This window comes from Zeugodacus cucurbitae, chromosome 5, assembly GCF_028554725.1.
Source record: "Zeugodacus cucurbitae isolate PBARC_wt_2022May chromosome 5, idZeuCucr1.2, whole genome shotgun sequence".
NCBI lineage: Eukaryota > Metazoa > Arthropoda > Insecta > Diptera > Tephritidae > Zeugodacus > Zeugodacus cucurbitae.
The window spans coordinates 60,152,652-60,170,478 of NC_071670.1; the positions used below are offsets into that span (position 1 = coordinate 60,152,652).

Here is a 17,827-nt window from a genome sequence, read left to right on the forward strand (position 1 = left end):
TAAATGTATATTTAAATCTTTTTGCATACACTCACATACATACTTACTCTATGTTTATATGTCGTGATTTGTATGTCCCAATAAGCCACAACGCTCATAAGCGGCATTGAAGGCACGCACAAATGTGCAACACTTGCAACAAACAATATAAAAAGGCAACAAACAAATATATTTACAAACATACCCACATAGATACATATGTACCTATACAAATGTATATATGCAACTTCACATGTGTTCAAACACGGCTGCTTAAGTGATGAATGGAAAATTTCCACAAATGCAGACAAACTACATACATACCGGTGCATATACATATATATGTACATATTGTATATATGTGAGCATTTATGCTTCACTAAAAAGAGCACAAGAATTAAAAGTGTATAAAAACGCCAATGAGACAGTCGAAGAAGAAGCGTGTTGCGCTGAGTATGCACAAATATTGGACTTGGCCGGCTGATTGTCTAACTGTGCGTCTGTTTATATTTGCAGTTGAGATGTCAATATCGATGGTATGAGAGCACGGGATTTTCGGTATTTTCTTGATTTCCTATATGAATATAGTTTCGGAAGTAGTCGGGATTGTAAGGAGCATAAGCAAGAAGTGATACGAACATATAGTGAAATTCAAAATCTTTTACAGTTGCTAAACCGGTTTTTACTTAACTGATCCCTTGATATTGGTTAATATAATTCGGGTTTCAGCCATAAAATCCCCTTTTTCCTGTAAATATTAGTGTAAAGATATTTTTAACTGTCTTAAACGCCTAAATGAATGCTTATGTCGTGTTCTAAGCTCATAATAGCGACTTTTTAAGAGTTTCCAAACAGCTCTTTGCTTTATAAAGTATAGCTTATTATCTTTTTCTTAATTTGCTCATCATTAGTAGCTATAAAGTGGTAATAAAGCCTAGAGTTATCATAAAAACTTCGAAAAAATATAAAATTAAGAATTCATACTTCTTATCATCTAAATCCCAGCACTACCTCCGTCAATGTCAAGCATTTGACAAACTAAGTTTAAAACACCTCGATAGGTACATCTTCGGCGAACCCTGCGAAATGACTGGAATCGAAATTAGACTAAGAAACTTTATAGGTTCCAAGCGCTTTGTTGAATTATAAGGGTCTTGGCGATCCGTCAGCAGTTTATGGGTGTATCAAAAAACAGTCGAAGTCTGTAGTCATGGAGATCTTCCCCTTAAACTATTGCTATATTTAGTTAGAAGCAATAGCGACTTTTTAACAAAAATAATATAATCCCGAAATTTCGGTATTTCGGGATTGTCATGCACAGCTAGTATTAACTACCATACCATTTTATAATTAGTTACTGATTGGCTGTCATAAATTTTGGCCGTTCATATACAATGAAAAACACTTAGAATTACAATCCACAATCGAATTTTCGGCTTTGATACAGCAAAATTATGGCAAGCACATTAATAATCGTTTAAAATAAGCATTCACTTCCTATTTATTTACAAAAAAAAAAATTCTAAGCATTACAGTTCACTTGAATTTTAACCAGCTGCGTGTAATACGACAAGCTTAAGCGGAAAATCAAGAAAGCTTGAAAGCTTGTAAATCAATAATTGTAATTAAAACTGGAAACCAGTCACGATGTAATGAACGCCAGCTCATTTTAAATACTTAAGAAGACGTCTTTAATTACAGGGGATTTCTAGAAGAGCTCAACACTAGCGCACGATTATTTACAGTACTTTTTCAGCGTTTCGTGAATTTGTCGCATATTTTCACATTTTCGGTTTGCATTACATTTCAAGTATTTGAAAACGAGTAGATTGGATTGCTAAAATAAACAAATGAACACAGCAATTATACAGAAATCATGCTTCTCTCTGTGATTTTCGGCATTAAAATTTCACGTGATCTGCATTAATATGAAGCGTTACTTGTGACTGTTGTAGTACATTTATGTAAATATAATAAATTTCACTCTTTTAACACACGCAGACGCTTATTGTTCGCAAATAGGAGTTAAGTATAAGATCTTTACAATAATATAGACGTAGCTACAATTGTACTCACCACGATAATAATCGTTTAAATAGCGACATAATTGGTTAATTGTCATTCGTCACAATAACAATTGTCAGACACAATTACCGTAAATCACAGATAAGCACTGAAAAACGTGTGAATTTTTCGAGTTATCACACACTCTGTTGTGCTTGTTATACTGTGAGATGAGATAACTATTTTAATTGCACAACTGATAACTTAATTATTTCATAATTTCATATAATTTATGTACTTTTGGGCTAAGGTTGCCCTTCAGTTACTATGCTTCAATTGGGCTTATATGACATTAAGAAGAATTGTGAAAAGATTTCTTATGATATAAAAAAGTACCATAATACCATAATACCAAATTTGACAATATTTTTATTTTGAGTATAATAATAAATCATAGAAAACTTAAGGTAAAGTCCATTTAAAAGATTCTGTGGCAATCTATACATTTTCAAAAAGAGAAATGTTGAAATAACTTCAGTTTGGTTTCCAGAAAACAAGAAAACCGGTAACAATCGACTTAAATGGATCGTTTAAATGCACATATAGAAAAATACCAAAGTTTGCTAACATAACCTCAAAAATATAGGAAACTTTATAGCCAAAATAACCTCAAAAATATATACAATATTTATACATTTCACTTTAATTGTTATTTACATTTTGTCTTATGCTATTTACCACATTTTGTAGTTTTACGAGGCCTGTTCAAAAAGTTCTTCGAATTTTAATTAAAATTAATCTTTGCGAATAAATCTTCCGATGCTCAGAACATATTTGATATATTCCCTATCTGGTATGTACTTCAGTTTTTTTTAGTGTGTCAGATTTTTTTTCGCACAATCATCTCGTATGATATCAGTATTCGTATTCCGATTCTCAGATTATATCTGATATATTTTATAATTATATCCTTAAGTTCTTCAAATGTGTCAGATTTCTTTTGTCACGATCATCTCACTGATATCGACGAAAAAATCGTTATAGTCATCCGTTATAAACTTTTGAGCAAAACAGTATCCCCATTATTATCCTTTTCAGCTCCTGAGTATTACTATGAAAGGGTGTTTTGTAGAAGTGTAGTTTCCATTGAAGCAATTGGTTGGTTTATATTCAGTTTGATTTGTCATTTCATAATGAATAGGCTTACTTTGGAATAAGGTTTGTTGCTGACATACGGTCTGAATTGGTGCAAAAAGTGGTCGAAAATTGAGTCGGAATTTATTTGAGCCAGCCGTGGCAAGCAGTATCCCGATATAATTTTAAAAACTTGATAGCACTCTTATCTTTATAACAAAGTTAATTTTTTGGCCATAACACTAAATTGTATGTGTTCAAAAGCTTCTTAATGACATGTCTAAATGGAAATTTCCTCTGATCTTAAGCACTTTGTAGTGTCTACGTGATAGAATTAATTTGAAGAATTGAAATCACTTCTTCAACTATTTCATCAATTGGAGCTCGTCAAGAGCGAAGAATTGTCTAATCTTCTAAGTACTTCTAAGCTCTGTTGATTTTGCGTCACTTTAGGAACTCACCTCGTAAGCGTGTAAATAAATACACTGTTGCCGCAATTGTGTCCTTGCCAAGTTTCTATTAACGCATTCCGCCAACTATTTACTATATAGTAGGTTCATATATATACATATAAGTTTAGTACCAATGATGAGGTCTTATTATAATTTTCATTTATAATCCCATGAATGCTTATTATATTGTAATAATTTGTATGAGGAAAATGTAAACAATTTTCCATAGCATCTTTATTAAACTCTACAATGTTATTTATGCAATCATTTATCAAGCAAATAAATGGCATTTAAACCATTTAATTGCAATATATAAAATGCACATGCGTTTGAGAATTAAGATCATTGACTCTTTGGCTGTCATACTAAGTGGCGCACATACATGTGTATAAATATATAAGAATTTGAATGCAACGGCGCCGTGAAAAATAAGCGAAAATACAATACTTTGTTAAAATGGGTTTTCCTTTATTTATTTTCATTTCTTATTTTTTGAAAAATTGCCAATTAATTTGCTTTTTTGCTCATTTTAATAAACAAATAAAGAAACACAATTAATGAAATAACATTAAAGGCATATCTAACAACACTAAACACTAAGAAATAGGTGAGTGAGGGTATAAAAAGTATAAATTTATATCAACAGGTTGCATCCGGAAAATCAAAACGAAAATAATCAAGATTTAGTTCAATGTTAACGTATTACCTAAAAATAGTGACACACATAATTACACAATAAATTATTCATTTTGTTTCTTTTAGTTTCCTTTATGAAAAAAAAAACATAAAAACTAATCTAGTCAGCCTTCCATATGTCATGAATTATACTAGACAACATAGTATAAAGTTTTGTATAATCACTGCGGTAAAGAAGACACCATAACGTTAGACAGTGAAGGTGGTACTATAATATTATTAGTAGTATTTAGGAATATATATTTGAAAACTTTTGCCTTCATAACTATATTAAAGAAAATATGAAACAATATATGGTATTTATCGAAAGCCAGTACCATCTTCCTCTGAGAATGTTCTGAACTAGCTGGGATACTCCACCAATATATCAATCAAACCTTGAATTCTATTGAATTTCGATTGACAATTTTAGACAATTATGAACCCAGAACTTACGAAAATGTTTAATATTCCGGAATTATTGATGGAATTCAGACCTCCATAATTTTGAAAAATTTTGACTCAAGAAACACACTTTTTAAAGCGGCTTTCAGTAGTGATTATTTCATTTTTCAACATTTCATTACAATGGCTGCTCAAAAAATCGAAATTTCACACGTTAAATATTTCCAAAAATTATTCTATTCCGTTAGAATTACTTATACGAGTACATATGTTTTGTTAACCCTTTCATGCTCAATGCTGCCTATAGACCCATAGAAATTGAAATTGAATTTGAAATTTTTATCACTTCATATTTGAGTTAAGACTAATATATATCTGTCCCAAAAAAAATGTTTGCTCCGCCCATTTTAATTCGGGCAGGTTAAGAACGGCATTTTTGGACTTCCCTATTATAAATAATCACTAATTTTTCTTCAATAGTAAATTAATCCATACACATCTTTAAAAGATTCAATATCTCTAGAGTTTAATTGAAAATCAAGATTAATTTTGCTCAAGAAATATCAACGAGTTCGTAATCCTATGTGGAATTTTTCTTTAAGTCGCCTAACACTAATTTTGTACGAATTTTAATTAATATTTATTTTTAAAATTTAAAATTGAAAATATGCCGACTAAATTTTGCTTCCAATTTGTTAACTAGTGTCACATCCAACAACAAAGCACTGCCACCCACACATAAAAATATTCACTCTGCGCGTGCAGATGTACTGAAATAAGTTCTATTTCTTCATTTTGTTTCTCTCTCATGTATGTACATACAGATATACATATACATATATACTCCTAGTGGTAGAAGTAGTAAACACCAACAAACAACTTTGTTTTTATTTTGCCATTGATAATTTCCCACACACGGTTAAATAGTTCGTCAGGGCTAAACGGCTCGCCGCAGACAATGATGGTCAATGGGGCTTGGCAAATATGAAATAGGCAAATCTGTCCCCGATTTTGTAATTTCCTAAAATAATGCAGATGATTCTACAATTTAATTGTTGTTTTTATGTATCTCATTTTATTTATTTTTTACGAATAAAAATTTACAAAAGGTATTGCGTTTAAAATGTCGATAAAAGGGTGAATGACTATTTAGGCGATTAAATGCAATTATATCGTTTCTAAACATGCTGTAACCTTGTGAACAAGTGGCAAATGCAATTTTAATCTTACTCGTGCTGCAAATTGTTTTGTTTTTGTTGTAGTACTTTTTACAAATACTTGGTAAATAACAATAGAACAGATTCGTTTAGCTGCGGATAAAGACTGGTTTTGGTTTACTGTTTATTTTAAATTACATTTTTATGAACTAGATATTTCACTTTTTTGGGAGTGGGGCTTATTTTTTATGTCTATTCATTAATGTTCTTGTTTTCAAAATTTCTTTATCATCAAAACGAAAACGCATTAAGTTCTCTATATAAGCGGAATATCTTCTATTCCATACTCTTTACTTGTTCTAAAACAGTACTTTTTGTTCCACTGTCAATCTGTTGTCTAATGAGGCATCCCTTAGAAATTTCATTGAGTCCAAATTAGACTCGTGGTCAAAGAATTGCTTCAATTTTAAATTTTTTAAAAGATAATATACATTCAAACCTCTGTTTAAACTAAATTTTTCAATATTGCATAACAAATTAGTCTCGATCCCATTGGTGTGGCCTCCTTTAAATATAACAAGTAAGGCTAAGTTCGGGTGCGACCGAATATTTTATACTCTCGCAATTTATTGATGTAATTTTATTAAGATAACACTCAATTTGACAGATATATTAGGCATAAAGTCCAATAGAATAACGAAAATCATCATATATGGTATATGAAATCGGTAATTCCTAAACCGATTTCATTCATTTTCCCCACCAAGCTACACTATATCCAATACTATATGCTCATTTAATTTTGCTAAGATATCTCACATATTATATAAAGCACGCACATAATTAGGTACATATGTATATGGGAGCTAGGGGAAGTTCTAATCCGACTTTAATATTTTTGGATCAGAGACACACAATTAAGAGACAAAATTTTCCTCTGAATTAAATTAAAATATCTGAAAGATTTACCGATATTTTCGGTGTAAAATTACCCTTAGTTCTTCATGTAGATATCCCGGGCCTTGAAAAGTTATAGTCCGATATCGAAAATTTTTCCATAAGTGAAGCCACAGATGATATACAGTATTTGTTTGTATTATAAAGTGAACGAATCAGATGGAATTTAAAATTGAGTTATATGGGAAGTTGGCGTGCTTGTGAACCGATTTCGCCCATGTTTCATCTGTGTTGTCAGGGTGTCAAGAAAATATTATATACCGAATTTCATTGAAATCGAGTTCCTGAGATATGATTTTTGACCCATAAGTGGGCGACGCCACGCCCATTTTCCATTTTGTAAAAAATTTGAGTGCAGCTTTCATCTGCCATTTCATATGTAAAATTTAGTGTTTTCAAACGAAATTTTGACAATTTTTTTAAATCTTAATATTCGAACTCGTCAAATGAGCGATTGAAAAGCATTCACAGTCGATGGTTGAGCGACTGATCGATATTTATAAAGAATAGCTTTTCGTCCTGTTCTAATAAAGTTAAGTTTTCTTGAAGACATTATAAAACTTCTGCTGAAAATTATGTAGAAATTGTTAATATCTACAATTATTTTGAAAATTCCTTACATATGGGACATATTTCTAATACATTTTTTGATCACTTTTAATATTTTTGAAATATGGCAACTTTGACACTAAATACATATCAATCTATAAATAATATCAATCTTTTTCTGAAGTGCTTTTGAAGTACCTACTCAGACTACCACTTCTATGTATAATTTATTCTATATTTATAGCAAAAATATAATATTAACAGTAATTATAATAGGATAAAATCGGACAAGATTTAAGCCTGAAATATATGGTGATCAATATAGAGTTTATTTGGAATTACTTGAAGGATGTGATCAACTTAAATATTAGATTTAAAATTAGACGCTTTTAAGTATGCACTCATGACTTGTCTGATGTAAAGTCAGTCATGTGCATAACTCTAGAGCCAATAAGTCGTTGTTATGAAAAATGTGGTAAGTCACATGTGCCCCCAAAATTCACGCTGCATTACATTTAAGCATTTAATTCAAACTATATAGTTTTATAATATATGATTAATGCTGTCAATTGATACATGGGAAAATAAATTGAATAAATACAAAGTAACAAGTTAATAATGAAATTATGATAAAAAAACTAACATTAGTAGCACATTAGTTCATTTATTATTAACATGTGTAGAATTGATAAGATAGTTATCACTTTTATCTACTGTTACAACATTAAATTTTATGTCTAGACGAGCAGCACTCGTGTGTTATCGCACAAGTTTCGTCATCATCAGTATGCGATATCTGCTGCAGTGTTTGCATACTTTCCGGCTGTTTAAATTTAATGATAAACCTTTTACAGTTATCATTTCTTTTCCTCGTGGTCCTTTGATTTATATATAGCTTTCTAAAAGCTTTAAAAGGACTTCTGAACACGAATATATTAGTAGAAGGGTTTAAGATAGCTATTTGAAGCAGGTTAGGCTTGGAAGACTCATTGTATGAACACTCTAGAGAAGTTGAGATCATGTCTCTTAGATCAACTCGAAATTAACCTAAAAAACTGAGTATAATTTAAATCTTCTTCTGGGTCTATGGTTATTGGGTTTATGCAAGCCCGGAATTCTAAGTTGCTGCTGTTTTATTATGGTAGTGTTGTTGAACCTCTGACTATTTACTGGTTCATGAAACTGTAGGTCACAAAGCAAAAAGTTCTTTTAATAGCATCAAAGCCTGCATAACCCAACTAGAAGTTTATGACAATTTTTTGAGGGTCTAAAAGAGCAATCTGATGAGTATAATTTCAGAACCACAAAAAACATTATTTTTTTGAACAATGAATGTTATATGTTTTGCATGAGTCCACAGCCTTAGGTTCTATAATATCTTGGTATACTAGTTCATAAATAATATATTAAATGTTACTTGTATAAAGTACATTTTTTATAAAAAACAATTTTATGACAAATAAAGAAGTACACATTTCTCACATTAATCACTTGCCTTGGAGCACTGCCCAGAAATTTTCCTAAGAGCGTCAATTGCGTTTTCAGACGCCTTAACCTTACCTACGCCAACCCTTTTGCTTGCCAAAACACATTTCATTTTTTGTTTCCGTTTTAATTATTTAAGTAAATTTTTGTGTTATTAAAAATAGATGAGTAAATATGCGGCTGCGTCATGATCTCAAAACTTTCCACGAGCATGACGCGTAAACGCGTCTGAGCACTTTGAAGCGCCACCGACAAAAAGAAAAGACCAAAATTCCACAAACCGAACTGTTCATTCATTTTAGCTATACAGATATTTATTTATATGTATATACCTATTTATTTTTTAATTTCTACAAATATGTGAGTGACAAGTTGTTCTTTGCACCGCATGGCGCGGTTAAAAATTACCCAAGTTTTGTTCAATTAAAAGTAATCAAAATATACTTGCATATATAATAGTTAATAGAAAAAGTGAAAAGGCCTTTGATTGTCAGCGGTGTCGCGTGTTACTCATGATTGTTTGTTAACTCTCGTCAAGTATTTAACGTTTTTTTGTACAAATTGCCATTAGTTTTATCAAAGTAGAATCGACCGACGTATGATCATCAACGCGATCAACATGATTTGTGTATCTTCATTGCATAATTCTTAGAAATCAACTTTCTTTTGCCAAGCACAACAACTAATCAGGTGTCATATTTGTTGACGACGATCTCTCGTGAGATCCCACACTTAAACCTGACTGCCCTGCTTGTCCCGTGTTTATACGCGTATACACTTCAAGTTACCGGCATGTGGTCACGTTTTCGGTTGAGCAAATATTTGCCGGTTCTATTCAATTCTAATTTACTATTCAATTATTGTTGTTGTCAGTTATTGTGATTTCTAAAATATATGTACATGCATTCAAATGGGTAGATATATATCATATATAATATAGTATATAGGTATAGAACTATTTCGTGATAATTGCTTTGATGGGCATGCAAATTGTTATTGTTTTCTCACTCGCGTTTAAAACTAGCAATTACTATTCGGAATTGTCTAAAATACTAGCAATAATTTTTTACGATTTTTTTTAATTGCTGAAAAATACATTTGTCATGTTAATGCCTAATTTTACTAGTTAAATGAATTACAGTGTACATTAGGGTACTTTATTTTTGTTATATAAATTAATTGACCCCAAACATGGAAAATTTTAAATATATTTATACAAGTGTATATACTCTATTAATCCATAATGCTTCCAAAACATTAGTTTACTTGTAGTTTACATTTTTTTATAAGAGCAGCGTTCAACGATTGAGAGATTAGATATCCGAATCAACCAGAGCGCGCCACTCGTTCCTCCTTTTTGCTTTTTGGCAAACACCAAGTGAAGCCAGGTCACTTTGCACTTGGTCTTTCCACCGGAGTGGAGGTCGTCCTCTTCCGCGGCTTCCTCCAGCGGGTACTGCATCGAACACTTTCAGAGCTGGAGTGTTTTCATCCATTCGTACAACATGACCTAGCCAGCGTAGCCGCTGTCTTTTTATTCGCAGAACTATGTCAATGTCGTCGTATAAATCGTACAGCTCATCGTTCCATCGTCTGCGGTATTCGCCGTTACCAATGTTGAGACCATAAATCTTACGCAAAACCTTTCTCTCGAAAAACCCCAAGAGTCGTCTCATCGGATGTTGTCATCGTCCACGCTTCGGCGCCATATATCAGGACGCGAATAATGAGCGACTTGTAGAGTTTGATTTTTGTTCGTCGAGAGAGGACTTTACTGTTCAATTGCCTACTCAGTCCAAAGTAACACCTGTTAGCAAGAGTGATTCTGCGTGGGATTTCCAGGCTGACATTGTTGGTGTTGTTAACGCTGGTTCCCAAGTAGACGAAACTATCTAATACTTCAAAGGTATGACTGTCAACAGTGACGTGGGAGCCAAGACGCGAATGCGCTGACTGTTTGTTTGATGACAGGAGATATTTCGTCTTGTCCTCATTCACCACCAGCCCCGTACGCTTCGCTTCTTTATCTATTCTGGAAAAAGCAGATAAAACGGCGCGGTTGTTGCTTCCGATGATATCAATATCATCGGCATACGCCAGCAGCTGTACACTCTTGTAGAAAATTGTACCTTCTCTATTTAGCTCTGCAGCTCGTATTATTTTCTCCAGTAATAGATTGAAGAAGTCGCACGATAGTGAGTCACTCTGTCTGAAGCCTCGTTTGGTATCGAACGGCTCGGAGAGGTCCTTCCCGATCCTCACGGAACGTCAGGCTCAACGTGTTTACATAGCCGTATTAGTTTTGCGGGGATACCAAATTCAGACATCGCGGCATAAAGGCAGCTCCTTTTCGTGCTATCGAAGGCAGCTTTAAAATCGCGGAAAAGATGGTGAGTATCGATTATTCACTCTCGGGTCTTTTCCAAGATTTGGCGCATGGTGAATATCTGGTCCATTGTCGATTTTCCAGGTCTAAAGCCACACTGATAAGGTCCAATCAGTTCGTTGACGGTGGGCTTTAGCCTTTCACACAGTACGCTCGACAAGACCTTATATGCGATATTGAGGAGACTTATACCACGGTAATTGGCGCAGATTGTGGGGTCTCCCTTTTTATGGATTGGGCAGAGCACACTGAGATTCCAATCGTCGGCCATGCTTTCTTCCGACCATATTCTACAAAGAAGCTGATGCATGCACCTTATCAGTTCTTCGCCGCCGTATTTGAATAGCTTGGCCGGTAGTCCATCGGCCCCGCCGCTTTGTTGTTCTTCAAGCGGGTAATTGCCATTCGAATTTCTTCATGGTCGGGTAATGGAATATCTATTCCATCGTCATCGATTGGGGAATCGGGTTCGCCATCTCCTGGTGTTGTACTTCACTGTCACTGTCACTGCCATTCAGCAGGTCGGAGAAGTGTTCCCTCCATAATCCCAGTATGCTCTGGACATCCGTTACCAGATTACCTCCTTGGTCCCTACATGATAATGCTCCGGTCTTGAAACCTTCTGTAAATCGCCTGATCTTTTCATAAAATTTTCGTTCATCGTACCAACTGGTTTTTTGGTTGAGAGATTATGAGAGGTTTTTAAGTCTCTGAAATACAGCATGCCATTTCTTGCAGAAAAAAAAAACACTTTTTACCTTAAACATGACCCTATTGATATTGGAACCAATGAATAATTTTTCTCTTCCTCTTCGAATAATTTTTAGATTCACTAATTATCCAACACATTCTTTAGTTTCTGCGCTATGAAACCTTCTTCATCTTTGACACAACCGTGGGTCGGTCTGGGGTCGAGATCACAAAACTTCGACAGTTGCCTTTTTCTTTTACAAAGTTACACCAGTTGTACATCCCAAGTGTAGACAGATCCCTAAGCACTTGGTCTTTTCATTCAATGCGTTGGAGTTCTTCGTTCCGTTGTCCACACATGGCTCTCGAAACGAAAAAGCTTTTTACTGAAGCATCGTCTTCAATGTGTACGACCTATGCATTCGTTATGCGCTTCACTATGTCCATGCCGCCGGAGAACTCAGTTTACGGTTCCATCTTCTTCGGTACTTATCGTTTCACACGGATAGCGCTAAAGACCTTGGGGAGAAAAGTCCTCACGAATACTCCAAGTGCTTTCTCATCTCAGGTCGTCATCGTCCATGTTTCTGTGTCACATGCTTTGAAACCAGATATACATACTAATTCAAGAACTGATGAACAAACTCTTGTTGAAATCTAGAACCATTATTAGGAAATTGAACTATATTAGGAATTTAAAAATGTGGACCTTTTTAACAGAAAAATACCGTTATTATTTTCAAAATCAAATGTTTCAATACGTTTTTATTAAATATCAGACTGAATTATCAGAATAACTTTTAGTCTAATATAACCTCTAACTTTTTGTATATTTTTTATGTCTATTTCTAGAATCAAACGTACACTGAAGTGCCTATGGAAAATAAAGACAACGAAGCTAATGCCAACAAAACCATAGATGAAACACAGTTACAGAAGAGTGATGTGGAGAAAACAGCAAAGCAACAGCTGAAGAAGGAAGGTGAAAATGCGCCCGAACATCCGCCAACGAGGTAACTATACATATATAAAATATAACAATAAATAAAATATGTAATCTAAAATTGTCTCAATATTTCTACAGTTATGTTACAACGCTTATACACATCTTCAAGGGCAACATTGGACCTGGACTTTTCGCTATGGGCGATGCCTTTAAGAATGGCGGCATAATTGTGGGACCCATACTGCTCGTGGTAATCGGGGTAATTTCAGTGCATTGCCAACATGTGCTCGTCAATTGTTCCGAAAAGATGCGTGCGCTAACTAACGGTGTAGTGTGTGCCGACTACGCCGATACGGTGGAGCAGTGCTTCGCCAATGGTCCAGTGAAATTGCGCACATGGTCGAAAATGATGAAAACCATTGTGAATATTTTCATTTGTGTCACACAATTGGGCTTTTGTTGTATTTACATCGTGTTCATCAGCACAAATATGAAACAGGTAGCTCGTGAAAATTTAATAAACAAAATCTATTTTTCCAATGCCCAAAATCTTTATAGATCTTCGATGCCTACGAAATCGATATTGATGTACACATAGTTATGGTGATCATATTTGTGCCCATACTGCTAACCTCACTTATAACGAACCTGAAATGGTTGATGCCCGTCTCGCTGATCGCCTCCATTTGCATGGTGGTGGGCTTAGCTATAACTATATTTTACGCACTCAAGGATGGTGTGCCCAGTGCGGCGGAGCGCAAACTTTACACGGATGGTCCACATTTGGCGCTGTTCTTCGGCACCGCGATCTTCGCATTTGAGGGCATAACTTTGGTGTTGCCACTGCGTAATGCCATGCGCAAGCCATCGGACTTTGCGCGCAAAATGGGTGTCCTAAATATGGGCATGACCTTGGTGACCTTCATGTTCTTATTTGCCGGCACTTTGGGTTACCTCAAATGGGGTGAGGAGGTGGGCGGAAGTTTGACCTTGAACCTGGGCGATACAATGTGAGTGTCATGCAGTTTAATACTAAGGCGGAGATTATTAATTATTTATTCTTTTTGTTGCAGTTTGGCGCAATCCGTTAAAGTTATGGTATCGGCTGGCGTGATGCTCGGTTATCCACTACAATTCTTCATTGCCATACAAATTATGCTGCCCAATGCCATAGAAATTATGCATTTGCAAAGGCGTCCTTTCACAGGAGAGCTGCTTTTCCGCACGATTATGGTGGTGCTGACATGTGAGTATAGTTTAGAGAACTTTATAGGGTTGCCTAACCTCAAAATTTCTGATTCATGCATACCAACTTCTGAAACTCAGAAACAAGTAAGGAAGGGTTAAGATCGATTATCCTTTTCTGATAATTTACAAGAATCAACCGGTAGTAATTAGATTGGGTATTTCGAGGTTAGGCCAAGTTTTGAACCGATTTCCTGAAATAAAGAAAATCATATGTTATATGGGATCTAGAGGAAGTTCTAATCAAACTTGATTGATTTTAAACACCAGGTCCCATGCTGTTAACAAAAAATGCTCACTTAATGTTATTAAGATATATCGGAAATTGATTCATTGTAGGCGCGGTGATCTCACTTTCAGTATATGGGGGTTCGAAATATATATATAATGAAATATCTTAAGTGAGACTTAATTGAACTAAGAGAGAGAGTTTATATTCAATTTTGTGGTATAGTTTTAGGCGCGGAACAAAAATTGTGAGACGAAAGTTGAGAAACTAAGAACTTCACTGCAGTACTAGACGGCTTATTACTTTTGTTCACTAAACAAATTACATTACTTTAATCAAAATTCAAATTTTAGGCGTCTATTTTCAGTGAATAAGATTTTTATAAAAACAAATTTATTAATTTTCCAATTTCCTTCCAGTATGCATTGCAGAACTGGTGCCCGCTTTGGGTCTCTTTATGTCACTCATCGGTGCGCTGTGCTCCACTGCCTTGGCGCTGGTATTCCCACCAATGATTGAGTTGCTCATTAAACGCGACGATAATAAAGGCCCCGGCGCCTGGTTGTTCACTAAAAATATCGGCATACTCATACTGGCATTGCTGGGCTTCTCCACCGGCACCTATGAGAGTTTAACACAGATCGTGTTGCATTTTAATGAAGCGGAATAACATTTATGGCCAGCCGTGAGAAAGTGTTACTCGAATAGGTGTACGTACATATATACATATTTAAGTTTAAAATATACATATATATAATGAAATTTATATATAAGTTTTGTGAATTTATTAGACTAGATTTAGCGTATTTCGAAAGTGATGAGTATATTTATGTGCCAATGTGATTTTTAGTAATACACCTTATATCAGGTATCAACTATAATCATTTTTATTTTCTTTTTTTTTAATGTTTATCAATTATATTTATAGTGTTGATTTCACAAAATATTTAATAAAAAAATAACAAATCAGGTCGACATTCTTGCCAATAAATAATGTTGACTTATGCAGAAATTGCGTTCACATGACTAACTAACTGATTTTGTGTGCCAATAAATGTTAGTTTTTAGAAACACTAGTAGTTTTATATGTAAGTTGAAAGATGGAAGCTTTAAATATATGTTAATGTAAAATATTTGCCTGCAATTGATTTTTGTCTTTATATACATATATTTATGTTGCATATTGTATATAATATTGGATTTGAAATATAAAAATAATTAACAATTACTTTATATCGATTTATAGAATGTTGATTTAAAACGAAAATTGGTACTACATTACGGAATGGATCTGAATTTTTCTGTACTTAGCAACATAAATCAAAATTATTTCGAGAATATTTTAAATATATCCCTACCGCTTCAGACATCGCTCATATGTACTTATTTGATAAGGAAACAATGTGGAAATGTTTTCGAAAAAAGAACCTTAAGTTTCTAAGAACAAATGAAGCATGGATAAGATTTAACGACGTCGGATAGAACTTTCAATAAAAAAGTTAAAAGTAAATCTTCCGGAAACTATACACTCTTTGTAAGTATTTTTTATACAATAATATAAAATAATTGGATAAAGAAAAGTGAATAATTTTTCAGGAAAAATACATTTTCCTGCATATATCGATTTTATTATTCTTAATAGTCGGTATCGAAGTCGATACACACCGCTTATGGCGATCTGTAAACTTATCGATAGGTCTTATTCTTGATCTTTACCTCTTGTTGTTATTATTGTTGCGGCAGAAAACCTTTCCCAAACAAGTTTTTAGTAGTATTACTTAGGGCTTACCTCTTTACTGTCGCTGGTTACCCCTGTTCCAAATTTTATAAAACTAAGCATATTTTTATTATTTTTAAAACCACAATCAGTACCAAGCTCCATCAGAATCTAGGAGAATTTGTGAATTCTTGTTTCGTGATTTCATAAATTGAAATGAAAACAAGTAAGGAAAGGCTAAGTTCGGGTGCAACCGTACATTTTATACTCTCGCAATTTATTGCTATATTTTTATTAAGAAAACACACAATTTGACCCATATATTCGGCATAAATATATTTCACATATTAACCGATTTATAAGCTATTAAGCTCATCGTATTTTTGAAAATATTATTTGGTTTTCTCATATATTCATATATAAGGGAAGTTATGACCCCCTTTAACCTTTTCTGGTACAGAGACACACTATTGGAAGAAAAATATTTCCTCTGAATTAAATTAAGATATCTGAGAGATTTACCGATATTTTCGGTAAAAATTTACCCTAAGGCACTGAGTTCTTCATATACGATATCCGGTGCATTGAAAAGTTATTGTCCGATTTCGACACATTTTTCACAAGTGATGCCACAGATCATATACAGTATTTGTGTAAAGTTTTATTTCGCTATCTTCATTGGTTCCTTATGTATAAATTATAAAGTGAAGGAATAAGATGGAGTTCAAAATTGAGTTACATGGGAAGTTGTCGTGATTGTGAACCGATTTCATCAATTTTTCACATGTGTCATCAGGGTGTCAAGAAAGTATTATATACCGAATTTCATTGAAATCTGTCGACTACTTCCTGAGATATGGTTTTTAACCCATAAGTGGGCCACGCCCATTTTCCATTTTGTAAAAAAATCTCAGTGCAGCTTCCTTCTGCTATTATTGCTGTGAAATTTAGTGTTTCTGCCGTTTTTCGTTAGTAAGTTAACCCAGTTTTAGTAATTTTCAACCTAACCTTTGTATGAGAGGTGGGCGTGGTTATTATCCGATTTCTTTCATTTTTGGACTATATTAAGAAGTGGCTAAAAGAAACGACTGCAGAAAGTTTGGTTTAGATATTTTTTTTGTTAGCAAGATATATACAAAAAACCTATTTAGAAGCGGGGCCACGCCCACTTAAAAAAAATTACATCTAAATGTGCCCCTCCCTAATACGATCCTTTGTATCAAATTTTACTTTCATAACTTTATTTATGGCTTTGTTATGACACTTGATGTGTTTTCGGTATTCGCCATTTTGTGGGCGTGGCAGTGGACCGATTTTGCCCATCTTCGAAAGCAACCCTCTCACGGTCCCAAGGAATATGTGTTCCAAGATCTAAATTTTTACTCAAGTTATCGCTTGCACGGAAGAAAGCATGCCTGACGATTGGAATCTTAGTGTGCTCTGCCCAATCCATAAGAAGGGAGACCCCACAATCTGCGCCAACTACCGTGGTATAAGTCTCCTCAATATCGCATATAAGGTTTTGTCGAGCGTATTGTGTGAAAGACTAAAGCCCACCGTCAACGAACTGATTGGACCTTATCAGTGTGGCTTTAGACCTGGAAAATCTACAATGGACCAGATATTCACCATGCGCCAAATCTTGGAAAAGACCCGAGAGAGAAGAATCGATACCCACCATCTTTTTATCGATTTTAAAGCTGCCTTCGATAGCACGAAAAGGAGCTGCCTTTATGCCGCGATGTCTGAATTTGGTATCCCTGCAAAACTAATACGGCTATGTAAGCTGACGTTGAGCAACACCAAAAGCTCCGTCA

The 17,827-nt window shown here is 34.2% G+C and overlaps 1 protein-coding gene across 6 annotated transcripts in view; it reads left to right on the forward strand.

The window, feature by feature from the left end:
* Nucleotides 1–17,827, forward strand: part of LOC105209938 (neutral amino acid uniporter 4) — a 62,573-nt gene that overhangs the window by 28,390 nt on the left and 16,356 nt on the right. For 4 of the 6 annotated variants that reach the window (XM_054232535.1, XM_054232536.1, XM_011180606.3 and 1 more), the window contains 5 exons: nt 12,726–12,886; nt 12,958–13,318; nt 13,378–13,829; nt 13,893–14,065; nt 14,713–15,259. In XM_054232535.1, the coding sequence (XP_054088510.1) occupies nt 12,750–12,886; nt 12,958–13,318; nt 13,378–13,829; nt 13,893–14,065; nt 14,713–14,963 (1,374 nt within the window). In that variant the 5' untranslated portion in view covers nt 12,726–12,749 and the 3' untranslated portion in view covers nt 14,964–15,259. Of the gene's footprint in view, nt 1–11,168; nt 11,188–12,725; nt 12,887–12,957; nt 13,319–13,377; nt 13,830–13,892; nt 14,066–14,712; nt 15,260–15,539; nt 15,828–17,827 lie in introns of those variants that run through there. The other 2 variants (XR_851611.3, XM_054232534.1) reach the window with 2 other exon arrangements.